This window comes from Oncorhynchus masou, unplaced genomic scaffold (assembly GCF_036934945.1).
Source record: "Oncorhynchus masou masou isolate Uvic2021 unplaced genomic scaffold, UVic_Omas_1.1 unplaced_scaffold_1707, whole genome shotgun sequence".
NCBI lineage: Eukaryota > Metazoa > Chordata > Actinopteri > Salmoniformes > Salmonidae > Oncorhynchus > Oncorhynchus masou.
In genome coordinates, this window is record NW_027007231.1 from 84,112 (window position 1) to 105,015 (window position 20,904).

Below are 20,904 nucleotides of genomic sequence, written 5' to 3' on the forward strand. Positions count from 1 at the left end.
CCACAATGAGGAGGAAGTAGAAGTTACTGTCCTCCATTCTACTGGAACACACTAGGCTACGCCACAATGAGGAGGAAGTAGAAGTTACTGTCCTCCATTCTACTGGAACACACTAGGCTACGCCACAATGAGGAGGAAGTAGAAGTTACTGTCCTCCATTCTACTGGAACACACTAGGCTACGCCACAATGAGGAGGAAGTAGAAGTTACTGTCCTCCATTCTACTGGAACACACTAGGCTACGCCACAATGAGGAGGAAGTAGAAGTTACTGTCCTCCATTCTACTGGAACACACTAGGCTACGCCACAATGAGGAGGAGGTAGAAGTTACTGTCCTCCATTCTACTGGAACACACTACACTAGGCTACGTCCTCCATTCTACTGGAACACATGAGGAGGAGAAGTAGAAGTTACTGTCCTCCATTCTACTGGAACACACTAGGCTACGCCACAATGAGGAGGAAGTAGAAGTTACTGTCCTCCATTCTACTGGAACACACTAGGCTACGCCACAATGAGGAGGAAGTAGAAGTTACTGTCCTCCATTCTACTGGAACACACTAGGCTACGCCACAATGAGGAGGAAGTAGAAGTTACTGTCCTCCATTCTACTGGAACACACTAGGCTACGCCACAATGAGGAGGAAGTAGAAGTTACTGTCCTCCATTCTACTGGAACACACTAGGCTACGCCACAATGAGGAGGAAGTAGAAGTTACTGTCCTCCATTCTACTGGAACACACTAGGCTACGCCACAATGAGGAGGAAGTAGAAGTTACTGTCCTCCATTCTACTGGAACACACTAGGCTACGCCACAATGAGGAGGAAGTAGAAGTTACTGTCCTCCATTCTACTGGAACACACTAGGCTACGCCACAATGAGGAGGAAGTAGAAGTTACTGTCCTCCATTCTACTGGAACACACTAGGCTACGCCACAACGAGGAGGAAGTAGAAGTTACTGTCCTCCATTCTACTGGAACACACTAGGCTACGCCACAATGAGGAGGAAGTAGAAGTTACTGTCCTCCATTCTACTGGAACACACTAGGCTACGCCACAATGAGGAGGAAGTAGAAGTTACTGTCCTCCATTCTACTGGAACACACTAGGCTACGCCACAATGAGGAGGAAGTAGAAGTTACTGTCCTCCATTCTACTGGAACACACTAGGCTACGCCACAATGAGGAGGAAGTAGAAGTTACTGTCCTCCATTCTACTGGAACACACTAGGCTACGCCACAATGAGGAGGAAGTAGAAGTTACTGTCCTCCATTCTACTGGAACACACTAGGCTACGCCACAATGAGGAGGAGGTAGAAGTTACTGTCCTCCATTCTACTGGAACACACTAGGCTACGCCACAATGAGGAGGAGGTAGAAGTTACTGTCCTCCATTCTACTGGAACACACCAGGCTACGCCACAATGAGGAGGAAGTAGAAGTTACTGTCCTCCATTCTACTGGAACACACTAGGCTACGCCACAATGAGGAGGAAGTAGAAGTTACTGTCCTCCATTCTACTGGAACACACTAGGCTACGCCACAATGAGGAGGAAGTAGAAGTTACTGTCCTCCATTCTACTGAACACACTAGGCTACGCCACAATGAGGAGGAAGTAGAAGTTACTGTCCTCCATTCTACTGGAACACACTAGGCTACGCCACAATGAGGAGGAAGTAGAAGTTACTGTCCTCCATTCTACTGGAACACACTAGGCTACGCCACAATGAGGAGGAAGTAGAAGTTACTGTCACATTCTACTGAGCTACGCCACAATGAGGAGGAAGTAGAAGTTACTGTCCTCCATTCTACTGAACACACTAGGCTACGCCACAATGAGGAGGAAGTAGAAGTTACTGTCCTCCATTCTACTGGAACACACTAGGCTACGCCACAATGAGGAGGAAGTAGAAGTTACTGTCCTCCATTCTACTGGAACACACTAGGCTACGCCACAATGAGGAGGAAGTAGAAGTTACTGTCCTCCATTCTACTGGAACACACTAGGCTACGCCACAATGAGGAGGAAGTAGAAGTTACTGTCCTCCATTCTACTGGAACACACTAGGCTACGCCACAATGAGGAGGAAGTAGAAGTTACTGTCCTCCATTCTACTGGAACACACTAGGCTACGCCACAATGAGGAGGAAGTAGAAGTTACTGTCCTCCATTCTACTGGAACACACTAGGCTACGCCACAATGAGGAGGAAGTAGAAGTTACTGTCCTCCATTCTACTGGAACACACTAGGCTACGCCACAATGAGGAGGAAGTAGAAGTTACTGTCCTCCATTCTACTGGAACACACTAGGCTACGCCACAATGAGGAGGAGGTAGAAGTTACTGTCCTCCATTCTACTGGACACTAGGCTACGCCACAATGAGGAGGAAGTAGAAGTTACTGTCCTCCATTCTACTGGAACACACTAGGCTACGCCACAATGAGGAGGAAGTAGAAGTTACTGTCCTCCATTCTACTGGAACACACTAGGCTACGCCACAATGAGGAGGAAGTAGAAGTTACTGTCCTCCATTCTACTGGAACACACTAGGCTACGCCACAATGAGGAGGAAGTAGAAGTTACTGTCCTCCATTCTACTGGAACACACTAGGCTACGCCACAATGAGGAGGAAGTAGAAGTTACTGTCCTCCATTCTACTGGAACACACTAGGCTACGCCACAATGAGGAGGAAGTAGAAGTTACTGTCCTCCATTCTACTGAACACACTAGGCTACGCCACAATGAGGAGGAAGTAGAAGTTACTGTCCTCCATTCTACTGAACACACTAGGCTACGCCACAATGAGGAGGAAGTAGAAGTTACTGTCCTCCATTCTACTGGAACACACTAGGCTACGCCACAATGAGGAGGAAGTAGAAGTTACTGTCCTCCATTCTACTGGAACACACTAGGCTACGCCACAATGAGGAGGAAGTAGAAGTTACTGTCCTCCATTCTACTGGAACACACTAGGCTACGCCACAATGAGGAGGAGGTAGAAGTTACTGTCCTCCATTCTACTGGAACACACTAGGCTACGCCACAATGAGGAGGAAGTAGAAGTTACTGTCCTCCATTCTACTGGAACACACTAGGCTACGCCACAATGAGGAGGAAGTAGAAGTTACTGTCCTCCATTCTACTGGAACACACTAGGCTACGCCACAATGAGGAGGAAGTAGAAGTTACTGTCCTCCATTCTACTGGAACACACTAGGCTACGCCACAATGAGGAGGAAGTAGAAGTTACTGTCCTCCACAATGAGGAGGAAGTAGAAGTTACTGTCCTCCATTCTACTGGAACACACTAGGCTACGCCACAATGAGGAGGAAGTAGAAGTTACTGTCCTCCATTCTACTGGAACACACTAGGCTACACAATGAGGAGGAAGTAGAAGTTACTGTCCTCCATTCTACTGGCCACAATGAGGAGGAAGTAGAAGTTACTGTCCTCCATTCTACTGGAACACACTAGGCTACGCCACAATGAGGAGGAAGTAGAAGTTACTGTCCTCCATTCTACTGGAACACACTAGGCTACGCCACAATGAGGAGGAAGTAGAAGTTACTGTCCTCCATTCTACTGGAACACACTAGGCTACGCCACAATGAGGAGGAAGTAGAAGTTACTGTCCTCCATTCTACTGGAACACACTAGGCTACGCCACAATGAGGAGGAAGTAGAAGTTACTGTCCTCCATTCTACTGGAACACACTAGGCTACGCCACAATGAGGAGGAAGTAGAAGTTACTGTCCTCCATTCTACTGGAACACACTAGGCTACGCCACAATGAGGAGGAAGTAGAAGTTACTGTCCTCCATTCTACTGGAACACACTAGGCTACGCCACAATGAGGAGGAAGTCGAAGTTACTGTCCTCCATTCTACTGGAACACACTAGGCTACGCCACAATGAGGAGGAAGTAGAAGTTACTGTCCTCCATTCTACTGGAACACACTAGGCTACGCCACAATGAGGAGGAAGTAGAAGTTACTGTCCTCCATTCTACTGGAACACACTAGGCTACGCCACAATGAGGAGGAAGTAGAAGTTACTGTCCTCCATTCTACTGGAACACACTAGGCTACGCCACAATGAGGAGGAGGTAGAAGTTACTGTCCTCCATTCTACTGGAACACACTAGGCTACGCCACAATGAGGAGGAGGTAGAAGTTACTGTCCTCCATTCTACTGGAACACACCAGGCTACGCCACAATGAGGAGGAAGTAGAAGTTACTGTCCTCCATTCTACTGGAACACACTAGGCTACGCCACAATGAGGAGGAAGTAGAAGTTACTGTCCTCCATTCTACTGGAACACACTAGGCTACGCCACAATGAGGAGGAGGAAGTAGAAGTTACTGTCCTCCATTCTACTGGAACACACTAGGCTACGCCACAATGAGGAGGAAGTAGAAGTTACTGTCCTCCATTCTACTGGAACACACTAGGCTACGCCACAATGAGGAGGAAGTAGAAGTTACTGTCCTCCATTCTACTGGAACACACTAGGCTACGCCACAATGAGGAGGAAGTAGAAGTTACTGTCCTCCATTCTACTGGAACACACTAGGCTACGCCACAATGAGGAGGAAGTAGAAGTTACTGTCCTCCATTCTACTGGAACACACTAGGCTACGCCACAATGAGGAGGAAGTAGAAGTTACTGTCCTCCATTCTACTGGAACACACTAGGCTACGCCACAATGAGGAGGAAGTAGAAGTTACTGTCCTCCATTCTACTGGAACTACACTAGGTCCTCCATTCTACTACGCCACAATGAGGAGGAAGTAGAAGTTACTGTCCTCCATTCTACTGGAACACACTAGGCTACGCCACAATGAGGAGGAAGTAGAAGTTACTGTCCTCCATTCTACTGAACACACTAGGCTACGCCACAATGAGGAGGAAGTAGAAGTTACTGTCCTCCATTCTACTGGAACACACTAGGCTACGCCACAATGAGGAGGAAGTAGAAGTTACTGTCCTCCATTCTACTGGAACACACTAGGCTACGCCACAATGAGGAGGAAGTAGAAGTTACTGTCCTCCATTCTACTGGAACACACTAGGCTACGCCACAATGAGGAGGAAGTAGAAGTTACTGTCCTCCATTCTACTGGAACACACTAGGCTACGTCCTCCATTCTACTGGAACAATGAGGAGGAGGTAGAAGTTACTGTCCTCCATTCTACTGGAACACACTAGGCTACGCCACAATGAGGAGGAAGTAGAAGTTACTGTCCTCCATTCTACTGGAACACACTAGGCTACGCCACAATGAGGAGGAAGTAGAAGTTACTGTCCTCCATTCTACTGGAACACACTAGGCTACGCCACAATGAGGAGGAAGTAGAAGTTACTGTCCTCCATTCTACTGGAACACACTAGGCTACGCCACAATGAGGAGGAAGTAGAAGTTACTGTCCTCCATTCTACTGGAACACACTAGGCTACGCCACAATGAGGAGGAAGTAGAAGTTACTGTCCTCCATTCTACTGGAACACACTAGGCTACGCCACAATGAGGAGGAAGTAGAAGTTACTGTCCTCCATTCTACTGGAACACACTAGGCTACGCCACAATGAGGAGGAAGTAGAAGTTACTGTCCTCCATTCTACTGGAAGTTACACTAGGCTACGCCACAATGAGGAGGAAGTAGAAGTTACTGTCCTCCATTCTACTGGAACACACTAGGCTACGCCACAATGAGGAGGAAGTAGAAGTTACTGTCCTCCATTCTACTGGAACACACTAGGCTACGCCACAATGAGGAGGAAGTAGAAGTTACTGTCCTCCATTCTACTGGAACACACTAGGCTACGCCACAATGAGGAGGAAGTAGAAGTTACTGTCCTCCATTCTACTGGAACACACTAGGCTACGCCACAATGAGGAGGAAGTAGAAGTTACTGTCCTCCATTCTACTGGAACACACACTACGGCTACGTCCTCCATTCTACAATGACAATGAGGAGGAAGTAGAAGTTACTGTCCTCCATTCTACTGGAACACACTAGGCTACGCCACAATGAGGAGGAAGTAGAAGTTACTGTCCTCCATTCTACTGGAACACACTAGGCTACGCCACAATGAGGAGGAAGTAGAAGTTACTGTCCTCCATTCTACTGGAACACACTAGGCTACGCCACAATGAGGAGGAAGTAGAAGTTACTGTCCTCCATTCTACTGGAACACACTAGGCTACGCCACAATGAGGAGGAAGTAGAAGTTACTGTCCTCCATTCTACTGGAACACACTAGGCTACGCCACAATGAGGAGGAAGTAGAAATTACTGTCCTCCATTCTACTGGAACACACTAGGCTACGCCACAATGAGGAGGAAGTAGAAGTTACTGTCCTCCATTCTACTGGAACACACTAGGCTACGCCACAATGAGGAGGAAGTAGAAGTTACTGTCCTCCATTCTACTGGAACACACTAGGCTACGCCACAATGAGGAGGAAGTAGAAGTTACTGTCCTCCATTCTACTGGAACACACTAGGCTACGCCACAATGAGGAGGAAGTAGAAGTTACTGTCCTCCATTCTACTGGAACACACTAGGCTACGCCACAATGAGGAGGAAGTAGAAGTTACTGTCCTCCATTCTACTGGAACACACTAGGCTACGCCACAATGAGGAGGAAGTAGAAGTTACTGTCCTCCATTCTACTGGAACACACTAGGCTACGCCACAATGAGGAGGAAGTAGAAGTTACTGTCCTCCATTCTACTGGAACACACTAGGCTACGCCACAATGAGGAGGAAGTAGAAGTTACTGTCCTCCATTCTACTGGAACACACTAGGCTACGCCACAATGAGGAGGAAGTAGAAGTTACTGTCCTCCATTCTACTGGAACACACTAGGCTACGCCACAATGAGGAGGAACACAAGTACGCCACAAATGAGGAAGTTACTGTCCTCCATTCTACTGGAACACACTAGGCTACGCCACAATGAGGAGGAAGTAGAAGTTACTGTCCTCCATTCTACTGGAACACACTAGGCTACGCCACAATGAGGAGGAAGTAGAAGTTACTGTCCTCCATTCTACTGGAACACACTAGGCTACGCCACAATGAGGAGGAAGTAGAAGTTACTGTCCTCCATTCTACTGGAACACACTAGGCTACGCCACAATGAGGAGGAGGTAGAAGTTACTGTCCTCCATTCTACTGGAACACACTAGGCTACGCCACAATGAGGAGGAAGTAGAAGTTACTGTCCTCCATTCTACTGGAACACACTAGGCTACGCCACAATGAGGAGGAAGTAGAAGTTACTGTCCTCCATTCTACTGGAACACACTAGGCTACGCCACAATGAGGAGGAAGTAGAAGTTACTGTCCTCCATTCTACTGGAACACACTAGGCTACGCCACAATGAGGAGGAAGTAGAAGTTACTGTCCTCCATTCTACTGGAACACACTAGGCTACGCCACAATGAGGAGGAAGTAGAAGTTACTGTCCTCCATTCTACTGGAACACACTAGGCTACGCCACAATGAGGAGGAAGTAGAAGTTACTGTCCTCCATTCTACTGGAACACACTAGGCTACGCCACAATGAGGAGGAAGTAGAAGTTACTGTCCTCCATTCTACTGGAACACACTAGGCTACGCCACAATGAGGAGGAAGTAGAAGTTACTGTCCTCCATTCTACTGGAACACACTAGGCTACGCCACAATGAGGAGGAAGTAGAAGTTACTGTCCTCCATTCTACTGGAACACACTAGGCTACGCCACAATGAGGAGGAAGTAGAAGTTACTGTCCTCCATTCTACTGGAACACACTAGGCTACGCCACAATGAGGAGGAAGTAGAAGTTACTGTCCTCCATTCTACTGGAACACACTAGGCTACGCCACAATGAGGAGGAAGTAGAAGTTACTGTCCTCCATTCTACTGGAACACACTAGGCTACGCCACAATGAGGAGGAAGTAGAAGTTACTGTCCTCCATTCTACTGGAACACACTAGGCTACGCCACAATGAGGAGGAAGTAGAAGTTACTGTCCTCCATTCTACTGGAACACACTAGGCTACGCCACAATGAGGAGGAAGTAGAAGTTACTGTCCTCCATTCTACTGGAACACACTAGGCTACGCCACAATGAGGAGGAAGTAGAAGTTACTGTCCTCCATTCTACTGGAACACACTAGGCTACGCCACAATGAGGAGGAGGTAGAAGTTACTGTCCTCCATTCTACTGGAACACACAATGAGGAGGAAGTAGGCTACGCCACAATGAGGAGGAAGTAGAAGTTACTGTCCTCCATTCTACTGGAACACACTAGGCTACGCCACAATGAGGAGGAAGTAGAAGTTACTGTCCTCCATTCTACTGGAACACACTAGGCTACGCCACAATGAGGAGGAAGTAGAAGTTACTGTCCTCCATTCTACTGGAACACACTAGGCTACGCCACAATGAGGAGGAAGTAGAAGTTACTGTCCTCCATTCTACTGGAACACACTAGGCTACGCCACAATGAGGAGGAAGTAGAAGTTACTGTCCTCCATTCTACTGGAACACACTAGGCTACGCCACAATGAGGAGGAAGTAGAAGTTACTGTCCTCCATTCTACTGGAACACACTAGGCTACGCCACAATGAGGAGGAAGTAGAAGTTACTGTCCTCCATTCTACTGGAACACACTAGGCTACGCCACAATGAGGAGGAAGTAGAAGTTACTGTCCTCCATTCTACTGGAACACACTAGGCTACGCCACAATGAGGAGGAAGTAGAAGTTACTGTCCTCCATTCTACTGGAACACACTAGGCTACGCCCAATGAGGAGGAAGTAGAAGTTACTGTCCTCCATTCTACTGGAACACACTAGGCTACGCCACAATGAGGAGGAAGTAGAAGTTACTGTCCTCCATTCTACTGGAACACACTAGGCTACGCCACAATGAGGAGGAAGTAGAAGTTACTGTCCTCCATTCTACTGGAACACACTAGGCTACGCCACAATGAGGAGGAAGTAGAAGTTACTGTCCTCCATTCTACTGGAACACACTAGGCTACGCCACAATGAGGAGGAAGTAGAAGTTACTGTCCTCCATTCTACTGGAACACACTAGGCTACGCCACAACGAGGAGGAAGTAGAAGTTACTGTCCTCCATTCTACTGGAACACACTAGGCTACGCCACAACGAGGAGGAAGTAGAAGTTACTGTCCTCCATTCTACTGGAACACACTAGGCTACGCCACAATGAGGAGGAAGTAGAAGTTACTGTCCTCCATTCTACTGGAACACACTAGGCTACGCCACAATGAGGAGGAAGTAGAAGTTACTGTCCTCCATTCTACTGGAACACACTAGGCTACGCCACAATGAGGAGGAAGTAGAAGTTACTGTCCTCCATTCTACTGGAACAGCACAATGAGGAGGAAGTAGAAGGCTACGCCACAATGAGGAGGAAGTAGAAGTTACTGTCCTCCATTCTACTGGAACACACTAGGCTACGCCACAATGAGGAGGAAGTAGAAGTTACTGTCCTCCATTCTACTGGAACACACTAGGCTACGCCCACAATGAGGAGGAAGTAGAAGTTACTGTCCTCCATTCTACTGGAACACAAGGCTACGCCACAATGAGGAGGAAGTAGAAGTTACTGTCCTCCATTCTACTGGAACACACTAGGCTACGCCACAATGAGGAGGAAGTAGAAGTTACTGTCCTCCATTCTACTGGAACACACTAGGCTACGCCACAATGAGGAGGAAGTAGAAGTTACTGTCCTCCATTCTACTGGAACACACTAGGCTACGCCACAATGAGGAGGAAGTAGAAGTTACTGTCCTCCATTCTACTGGAACACACTAGGCTACGCCACAATGAGGAGGAAGTAGAAGTTACTGTCCTCCATTCTACTGGAACACACTAGGCTACGCCACAATGAGGAGGAAGTAGAAGTTACTGTCCTCCATTCTACTGGAACACACTAGGCTACGCCACAATGAGGAGGAAGTAGAAGTTACTGTCCTCCATTCTACTGGAACACACTAGGCTACGCCACAATGAGGAGGAAGTAGAAGTTACTGTCCTCCATTCTACTGGAACACACTAGGCTACGCCACAATGAGGAGGAAGTAGAAGTTACTGTCCTCCATTCTACTGGAACACACTAGGGCTACGTCCTCCATTCCACAATGAGGAGGAAGTAGAAGTTACTGTCCTCCATTCTACTGGAACACACTAGGCTACGCCACAATGAGGAGGAAGTAGAAGTTACTGTCCTCCATTCTACTGGAACACACTAGGCTACGCCCAATGAGGAGGAAGTAGAAGTTACTGTCCTCCATTCTACTGGAACACACTAGGCTACGCCACAATGAGGAGGAAGTAGAAGTTACTGTCCTCCATTCTACTGGAACACACTAGGCTACGCCCAATGAGGAGGAAGTAGAAGTTACTGTCCTCCATTCTACTGGAACACACTAGGCTACGCCACAATGAGGAGGAAGTAGAAGTTACTGTCCTCCATTCTACTGGAACACACTAGGCTACGCCACAATGAGGAGGAAGTAGAAGTTACTGTCCTCCATTCTACTGGAACACACTAGGCTACGCCACAATGAGGAGGAAGTAGAAGTTACTGTCCTCCATTCTACTGGAACACACTAGGCTACGCCACAATGAGGAGGAAGTAGAAGTTACTGTCCTCCATTCTACTGGAACACACTAGGCTACGCCACAACGAGGAGGAAGTAGAAGTTACTGTCCTCCATTCTACTGGAACACACTAGGCTACGCCACAAGTAGAGGAGGAAGTAGAAGTTACTGTCCTCCATTCTACTGGAACACACTAGGCTACGCCACAATGAGGAGGAAGTAGAAGTTACTGTCCTCCATTCTACTGGAACACACTAGGCTACGCCACAATGAGGAGGAAGTAGAAGTTACTGTCCTCCATTCTACTGGAACACACTAGGCTACGCCACAATGAGGAGGAAGTAGAAGTTACTGTCCTCCATTCTACTGGAACACACCAGGCTACGCCACAATGAGGAGGAAGTAGAAGTTACTGTCCTCCATTCTACTGAACACACTAGGCTACGCCACAATGAGGAGGAAGTAGAAGTTACTGTCCTCCATTCTACTGGAACACACTAGGCTACGCCACAATGAGGAGGAAGTAGAAGTTACTGTCCTCCATTCTACTGGAACACACTAGGCTACGCCACAATGAGGAGGAAGTAGAAGTTACTGTCCTCCATTCTACTGGAACACACTAGGCTACGCCACAATGAGGAGGAAGTAGAAGTTACTGTCCTCCATTCTACTGGAACACACTAGGCTACGCCACAATGAGGAGGAAGTAGAAGTTACTGTCCTCCATTCTACTGGAACACACTAGGCTACGCCCCAATGAGGAGGAAGTAGAAGTTACTGTCCTCCATTCTACTGGAACACACTAGGCTACGCCACAATGAGGAGGAAGTAGAAGTTACTGTCCTCCATTCTACTGGAACACACTAGGCTACGCCACAATGAGGAGGAAGTAGAAGTTACTGTCCTCCATTCTACTGGAACACACTAGGATACGCCCCAATGAGGAGGAAGTAGAAGTTACTGTCCTCCATTCTACTGGAACACACTAGGCTACGCCACAATGAGGAGGAAGTAGAAGTTACTGTCCTCCATTCTACTGGAACACACTAGGCTACGCCACAATGAGGAGGAAGTAGAAGTTACTGTCCTCCATTCTACTGGAACACACTAGGCTACGCCACAATGATTAGGAAGTAGAAGTTACTGTCCTCCATTCTACTGGAACACACTAGGCTACGCCACAATGTGGAGGAAGTAGAAGTTACTGTCCTCCATTCTACTGGAACACACTAGGCTACGCCACAATGAGGAAGTAGAAGTTACTGTCCTCCATTCTACTGGAACACACTAGGCTACACCACAATGAGGAGGAAGTAGAAGTTACTGTCCTCCATTCTACTGGAACACACTAGGCTACGCCCCAATGAGGAGGAAGTAGAAGTTACTGTCCTCCATTCTACTGGAACACACTAGGCTACGCCCCAATGAGGAGGAAGTAGAAGTTACTGTCCTCCATTCTACTGAACACACTAGGCTACGCCACAATGAGGAGGAAGTAGAAGTTACTGTCCTCCATTCTACTGGAACACACTAGGCTACGCCACAATGAGGAGGAAGTAGAAGTTACTGTCCTCCATTCTACTGGAACACACTAGGCTACGCCACAATGAGGAGGAAGTAGAAGTTACTGTCCTCCATTCTACTGGAACACACTAGGCTACGCCACAATGAGGAGGAAGTAGAAGTTACTGTCCTCCATTCTACTGGAACACACTAGGATACGCCCCAATGAGGAGGAAGTAGAAGTTACTGTCCTCCATTCTACTGGAACACACTAGGCTACGCCCCAATGAGGAGGAAGTAGAAGTTACTGTCCTCCATTCTACTGGAACACACTAGGCTACGCCACAATGAGGAGGAAGTAGAAGTTACTGTCCTCCATTCTACTGGAACACACTAGGCTACGCCACAATGAGGAGGAAGTAGAAGTTACTGTCCTCCATTCTACTGGAACACACTAGGCTACGCCACAATGAGGAGGAAGTAGAAGTTACTGTCCTCCATTCTACTGGAACACACTAGGCTACGCCACAATGAGGAAGTAGAAGTTACTGTCCTCCATTCTACTGGAACACACTAGGCTACACCACAATGAGGAGGAAGTAGAAGTTACTGTCCTCCATTCTACTGGAACACACTAGGCTACGCCCCAATGAGGAGGAAGTAGAAGTTACTGTCCTCCATTCTACTGGAACACACTAGGGCAGAATTCCTGGATCAACGATTTTGGAGCTCGGGCTCTGTTCAGGAAGAGTTTTATACTGATTCTGTAGTCTAATGTCTTTTGACGTGTTAAAGTTTAAGTAAGGCCCTCGATCTCTTGAGATGAGCAGATACTATATGATCATAATCAAAAGCATCAACTGACAAGTCATTTTGTTAAACAGGTGTTTTCTCTGTCTAATATCTCTTCTTCTTATTATTATCTATAATGGAAAGGATTATCTACTTCCCTATCCAGATCTTGTATTTTATTATCTATGATCTAAGTTGTCTACTTCCCTATCCAGATCTTGTATTTTATTATATATGATCTAAGTTGTCGACTTCCTATCCAGATCTTGTATTTTATTATCTATGATCTAAGTTGTCGACTTCCTATCCAGATCTTGTATTTTATTATCTATGATCTAAGTTGTCTACTTCCTTTCCAGATCTTGTATTTTATGATCTATGATCTAAGTTGTCTACTTCCTATCCAGATCTTGTATTTTATTATCTATGATCTAAGTTGTCGACTTCCTATCCAGATCTTGTATTTTATTATCTATGATCTAAGTTGTCGACTTCCTATCCAGATCTTGTATTTTATGATCTATGATCTAAGTTGTCTACTTCCTATCCAGATCTTGTATTTTATTATCTATGATCTAAGTTGTCGACTTCCTATCCAGATCTTGTATTTTATTATCTATGATCTAAGTTGTCTACTTCCTATCCAGATCTTGTATTTTATTATCTATGATCTAAGTTGTCTACTTCCTATCCAGATCTTGTATTTTATGATCTATGATCTAAGTTGTCTTCTTCCTATCCAGATCTTGTATTTTATTATCTATGATCTAAGTTGTCTACTTCCCTATCCAGATCTTGTATTTTATTATCTATGATCTAAGTTGTCGACTTCCTATCCAGATCTTGTATTTTATTATCTATGATCTAAGTTGTCGACTTCCTATCCAGATCTTGTATTTTATTATCTATGATCTAAGTTGTCGACTTCCTATCCAGATCTTGTATTTTATTATCTATGATCTAAGTTGTCGACTTCCTATCCAGATCTTGTATTTTATTATCTATGATCTAAGTTGTCTACTTCCCTATCCAGATCTTGTATTTTATTATCTATGATCTAAGTTGTCGACTTCCTATCCAGATCTTGTATTTTATTATCTATGATCTAAGTTGTCGACTTCCTATCCAGATCTTGTATTTTATTATCTATGATCTAAGTTGTCGACTTCCTATCCAGATCTTGTATTTTATTATCTATGATCTAAGTTGTCGACTTCCTATTCAGATCTTGTATTTTATGATCTATGATCTAAGTTGTCTACTTCCTATCCAGATCTTGTATTTTATTATCTATGATCTAAGTTGTCGACTTCCTATCCAGATCTTGTATTTTATTATCTATGATCTAAGTTGTCTACTTCCTATCCAGATCTTGTATTTTATTATCTATGATCTAAGTTGTCTACTTCCTATCCAGATCTTGTATTTTATGATCTATGATCTAAGTTGTCTTCTTCCTATCCAGATCTTGTATTTTATTATCTATGATCTAAGTTGTCTACTTCCCTATCCAGATCTTGTATTTTATTATCTATGATCTAAGTTGTCGACTTCCTATCCAGATCTTGTATTTTATTATCTATGATCTAAGTTGTCGACTTCCTATCCAGATCTTGTATTTTATTATCTATGATCTAAGTTGTCGACTTCCTATCCAGATCTTGTATTTTATTATCTATGATCTAAGTTGTCGACTTCCTATCCAGATCTTGTATTTTATTATCTATGATCTAAGTTGTCTACTTCCCTATCCAGATCTTGTATTTTATTATCTATGATCTAAGTTGTCGACTTCCTATCCAGATCTTGTATTTTATTATCTATGATCTAAGTTGTCGACTTCCTATCCAGATCTTGTATTTTATTATCTATGATCTAAGTTGTCGACTTCCTATCCAGATCTTGTATTTTATTATCTATGATCTAAGTTGTCGACTTCCTATTCAGATCTTGTATTTTATGATCTATGATCTAAGTTGTCTACTTCCTATCCAGATCTTGTATTTTATTATCTATGATCTAAGTTGTCGACTTCCTATCCAGATCTTGTATTTTATTATCTATGATCTAAGTTGTCTACTTCCTATCCAGATCTTGTATTTTATTATCTATGATCTAAGTTGTCTACTTCCTATCCAGATCTTGTATTTTATGATCTATGATCTAAGTTGTCTTCTTCCTATCCAGATCTTATATTTTATTATCTATGATCTAAGTTGTCGACTTCCTATCCAGATCTTGTATTTTATTATCTATGATCTAAGTTGTCGACTTCCTATCCAGATCTTGTATTTTATTATCTATGATCTAAGTTGTCGACTTCCTATCCAGATCTTGTATTTTATTATCTATTATCTAAGTTGTCTACTTCCTATCCAGATCTGGTATTTTATTATCTATGACCTAAGTTGTCTACTTCCCTATCCAGATCTTGTATTTTATTATCTATGATCTAAGTTGTCTACTTCCTATCCAGATCTTGTATTTTATTATCTATGATCTAAGTTGTCTACTTCCTATCCAGATCTTGTATTTTATTATCTATGATCTAAGTTGTCGACTTCCTATCCAGATCTTGTATTTTATTATCTATGATCTATGTTGTCTACTTCCTATCCAGATCTTGTATTTTATTATCTATGATCTAAGTTATCTACTTCCTATCCAGATCTTGTATTTTATGATCTATGATCTAAGTTGTCTACTTCCTATCCAGATCTTGTATTTTATGATCTATGATCTAAGTTGTCTACTTCCTATCCAGATCCAGAGGGTCTGATGCAGTCGCTAGAAGAGCTGGATTACCTCGCGGCATTGGACGACGATGGGAACCTATCAGAGATCGGGATCTTAATCTCTGAGTTGCCATTGGACGCTCAGATGGCCAAGGCTCTGCTGGCGTCCTGTGAGTTTGATTGTGTGAACGAGGTGGTGACCATCGCAGCTATGCTATCAGGTATGTAGTTTACACTCCTACAACCTTTGGCCCATTTGATTCACTCAGGGTGGGTTGCACCAACATGGATTAACTCTTAAACTGGGTTTATCTAGTAATGTTTTTGATTCTATTTGATTCACTCAAGGTGGATTGCACCAACATGAATGAACTCTTAAATCAAATCAAATCAAATTGTATTTGTCACATACACATGGTTAGCAGATGTTAATGCGAGTGTAGCGAAATGCTTGTGCTTCTAGTTCCGACAATGCAGTAATAACCAACGAGTAATCTCGCTAACAATTCCAAAACTACTGTCTTATACACACAAGTGTAAAGCGATAAAGAATATGTACATAAAGATATGAATGAGTGATGATACAGAGCGGCATAGGCAAGATACAGTAGATGGTATCGAGTACAGTATATACATATGAGATGAGTATGTAAACAAAGTGGCATAGTTAAAGTGGCTAGTGAGACATGTATTACATAAAGATGCAGTAGATGATATAGAGTACAGTATATACGTATACATATGAGATGAATAATGTAGGGTTTGTAAACATTATATTAAGTAGCATTGTTTAAAGTGGCTAGTGATATATTTTACATCAATTCCCATTATTAAAGTGGCTGGAGTTGAGTCAGTGTCAGTGTGTTGGCAGCAGCCACTCAATGTTAGTGGTGGCTGTTTAACAGTCTGATGGCCTTGAGATAGAAGCTGGGTTTAATCAAGGTTTATCCATAATGTTTTTGATTCTATTTGATTCACTCAGGGTGGATTGCACCAACATGGATTAACTCTTAAACTGGGTTTATCTAGTAATGTTTTTGATTCTATTTGATTCACTCAGGGTGGATTGCACCAACATGAATGAACTCTTAAACTGGGTTTAATCAAGTTTTATCTAGTAATGTTTTTGATTCTATTTGATTCACTCAGGGTGGATTGCACCAACATGAATGAACTCTTAAACTGGGTTTAATCAAGGTTTATCCAGTAATGTTTTTGCACTGAATTTTAAACCTCGTTTTCAATAATCATAGTTCAATCTAATCCTTCTTCTACACTAAATTTAATTTAGAACTCAAACCAAGATCAAATGTAATCTTGTTGCTCCATTGTTTTAAAAACGAATTTAAATTCAGTTTTGGGATGAAATCTAAACTGACACTGTTTAAATGCATCAAATATCAGTGTGTGTCTCAGTCATCTGTATGTCCTTTATTTTCTTTGTGATTAACAATTTTATCTCCTGTGGTTCATCATGTTCGTTAAACTCAACTATCCAGCTAAATCATTTGACAGATAAGTGCAATTAATTTCATCCTTAGCCTGAAGTGAAAAGTCACTTTGCTGGCTAGCTAGCAATGACCAGTGCTGGTGTGTTTCCATAGAACTACAACATATTGTTATGGTGAATCTATTAGGACACATTTCACTGATCATAGTTTAGTGATTTAACCTTAGATGGACTAATCCAGTCTTAAAATTAAGTGGTGCAACACATCTCTGATTAATTATAAACGTAGATTTACAAAGTCTCGATTAGGTCTAATCTAAAATTGATTTAAACCATGTTGGTGCAACACACCCTCTGTGTCTTGTAATGGGGTTAAACCCTCGCGCTTATGTTTACATCCATAACGCCTTTATATCCACTACTGAAGATATTAGAGTATCCATCATAAGCAGTCTTAACCATTATGGACAACTACATCGGGCATCTCTGACCTTACAGCTGTAATCGCAGCAAAAGGTGGCGCTACAAAGTATTTACTTAAGGGGGCTGAATAATTTTGCACGCCCAATTTTTCAGTTTTTGATTTGTTAAAAAAGTTTGAAATATCCAATAAATGTCGTTCCACTTCATGATTGTGTCCCACTTGTTGTTGATTCTTCACAAAAAAATACAGTTTTATATCTTTATGTTTGAAGCCTGAAATGTGGCAAAAGTTCGCAAAGTTCAAGGGTGCCGAATACTTTCGCAAGGCACTGTATAATCTGCCAGACAGTATGCCAGACGGTATAATCTGCCAGACAGTTTGATCTGCCATATAATCTGCCATATGGACAGAGTCTCATCTCTGAGCATTTGCAGTTGAAGCCTTGGCGGCTGCTATTTCTCCCGCTCAGACAATGAGCCTCATATTTTTTATTTTTTACCTTTTATTTAACCAGGAAAGTCAGTTAAGAACAAGTTCTTATATTCAATGACGGCCTAGGAACAGTGGGTTAACTGCTAACTGCAGTTAACTGCCAATGCTAACCTCCCTATTGATTCTCTGTCTTTCTGCGTTAGCTCCAATGCTAACCACCCTATTGATTCTGTCTGTTTTGCGTTAGCACCAATGCTAATCACCCTATTGATTCTGTCTGTTTTGCGTTAGCACCAATGCTAACCACCCTATTGATTCTGTCTGTTTTGCGTTAGCACCAATGCTAACCACCCTATTGATTCTGTCTGTTTTGCGTTAGCACCAATGCTAACCACCCTATTGATTCTGTCTGTTTTGCGTTTACCGCCAAGCTGCTTCCTGGAGCCACCTGTTGGCAGGACCCAAGAGGTACAACAGTGTCACAGAAAGTTCCGGCACCCTGAGGGAGACCACTTCACCCTCATCAACATCTACAATGCCTTCAAGTACAGCCAGAGAGAGACATGTGAGTTTGTTACTTCAAATGCAGCCAGAAAGACAGTCAGTCACATCCATTGAGCTCAAAAAAAGCATCACATTGTGAAATACTTCACTTTATTTATTTATACTTTACTTCGGTAAGTTCAGACCCCTTGACTTTTTCCACGTTTTGGTACAACCTTATTCTGAAGTTGATTAAATAGTTATTTTCCCCCACTCCTCAATCTACACACAACACCCCATAATAACAAATTGAAAACTGTTTTTTAGACATTTTTGCAAATGTATTAAAAATAAAAAACAGAAATACCTTATTTACATAAGTATTCAGACCCTTCGCTATGAGACTCGAAATTGAGCTCAGGTGCATCCTGTTTCCATTGATCATCCTTAAGATGTTTCTACAACTTGATTGAGTCCACCTGTGGAAAATTCAATTGATTGGACATGATTTGAAAAGGTACACACCTGTCTATATAAGGTCTCGCAGTTGACAGTGAATGTCAGAGCAAAAAGGGAGGTGACCAGGAACCGGTGGTCACTCTGACCGAGCTCTAGAGCTCCCCTGTGGAGATGGGAGAACCTTCCAGAAGGACAACCATCTCTGTAGCACTCCATCAATCAGGCATTTATGGTAGTGGCCAGACAGAAACCACTCCTCAGTAAAAGGCACATGACAGCCCGCTTGGAGTTTTCCAAAAGGCACCTAAAGGACACTGACCATGAGAAACAAGATTCTCTGGTCTATGAAACCAAGATTGAACTCTTTGCCCTGAATGCTAAGTGTCACGTCTGGAGGAAACCTGGCACCATCCCTACAGTGAAGCATGGAGGTGGCAGCATCATACTGTGGGGATGTTTTTCAGCAGCAGGGTTTGGGAGACTAGTAAGGATCGAGGCAAAGATGAACAGAGCAAAGTACAGAGAGATCCTCGATGAAAACCTACTCCAGAGCACTCAGGACCTCAGACTGGGGCAAAGGTTCACCTTCCAACAGGACAACGACCCTAAGCACACAGAGAAGACAACGCAGGAGTGGATTCGGGACGAGTCTCTGAATGTCCTTGAGCGGCCCAGCCAGAACCTGGACTTGAACCCGATTTAACATGTCTGGAGAGACCTGAAAATAGCTGTGCAGCGACGCTCCCCATCCAACCTGACAGAGCTTGAGAGGATATGCAGAGAAGAATGGTAGAAACTCCCCAAATACAGGTGTGCCAAGCTTGTAGCGTCATAGCCAAGAAGGCGCGAGGCTGTAATCACTGCCAAAGTTGCTTCAACAAAGTGCAGAGTAAAAGGTCTGAATATTTATGTAAGTGTTATATTTCAGTTTTTTTCTTCAAAAAACCTGTTTTTGCCTTGTCATTATGGGGTATTGTGATGTCATTATGGGGTATTGTGATGTCATTATGGGGTATTGTGATGTCATCATGGGGTATTGTGTGTAGATTGATGAGGTAAAAACAACTATTTAAATCTATTTTATAATAAGGCTGTAAAGTAACAAAATGTGGAAAAAGTCGAGGGGTCTGAATACTTTCTGAATACACTGTTTGCAATTGAATTCTATTCTTCTACTTGATTCTCTTCTCTTCTCCTCACTCGTAGCTGAATGTTTCTTCCTGCTATTCCCTCAGACTTCAGCGTAGAGAAGTGGTGTCAGGACTACCATCTGAACCACCGCGCCCTTCAGACGGCAGACGCCATCAGGTCAGAGTTGACTGACATCCTGAAGAGATTAGAGCTGCCCGTCTCTGAGACGTCCTTCGGAACCAAGACCAACACACTCAACATCAAGAGAGCTCTGCTGGCAGGGTTCTTCATGCAGGTCGGTGGACAATGGAGAACCGTAGTGCTGGTGTAGAGGACGTCCCACTGCTCGTTTAAGCGTGTTCCGTTTCCACTCCATACTGAGGTTCCAACCCGAGGTTAAGCAACACCAAGGTTCAATTCCCGAAGGGATCGCATACGTGACCGCCCTCCTGAAGCGTGTCACGCCCCTAAAAGCTAGCTATTCGGCCGCGCAAGTGGCAGATCCCAATCTGCTACATTAGCAACACCAGGGTTCAATTCCCGAAGGGATCACATACGTGACCGCCCTCCTGAAGCGTGTCACGCCCCTGAAAGCTAGCTATTCGGCGCGCAAGTGGCAGATCCCAATCTGCTACATTAGCAACACCAAGGTTCAATTCCCGACCGGATCACATACACATTAAACATCTGAATGAACTCACCGTTCTGTATGGAAATCAGTGTCCTGTATGGAAGTCAGTGTCCTGTATGGAAGTCGGTGTCCTGTATGGAAGTCGGTGTCCTGGGTCCTGTATGGAAGTCGGTGTCTTGTATGGAAGTCGGTGTCCTGGGTCCTGTA

At 43.9% G+C, this 20,904-nt stretch overlaps 1 protein-coding gene across 1 annotated transcript in view; it reads left to right on the forward strand.

Moving 5' to 3' along the window:
- The window catches only part of LOC135532059 (putative pre-mRNA-splicing factor ATP-dependent RNA helicase DHX32), a 65,058-nt gene that overhangs the window by 41,103 nt on the left and 3,051 nt on the right, over window positions 1-20,904 (forward strand). Inside the window, exons 9-11 of the mRNA XM_064959707.1 lie at window positions 15,717-15,908; window positions 18,418-18,558; window positions 20,171-20,361. Coding sequence (XP_064815779.1) covers window positions 15,717-15,908; window positions 18,418-18,558; window positions 20,171-20,361 — 524 coding nt within the window. The remainder of the gene's footprint in view (window positions 1-15,716; window positions 15,909-18,417; window positions 18,559-20,170; window positions 20,362-20,904) is intronic.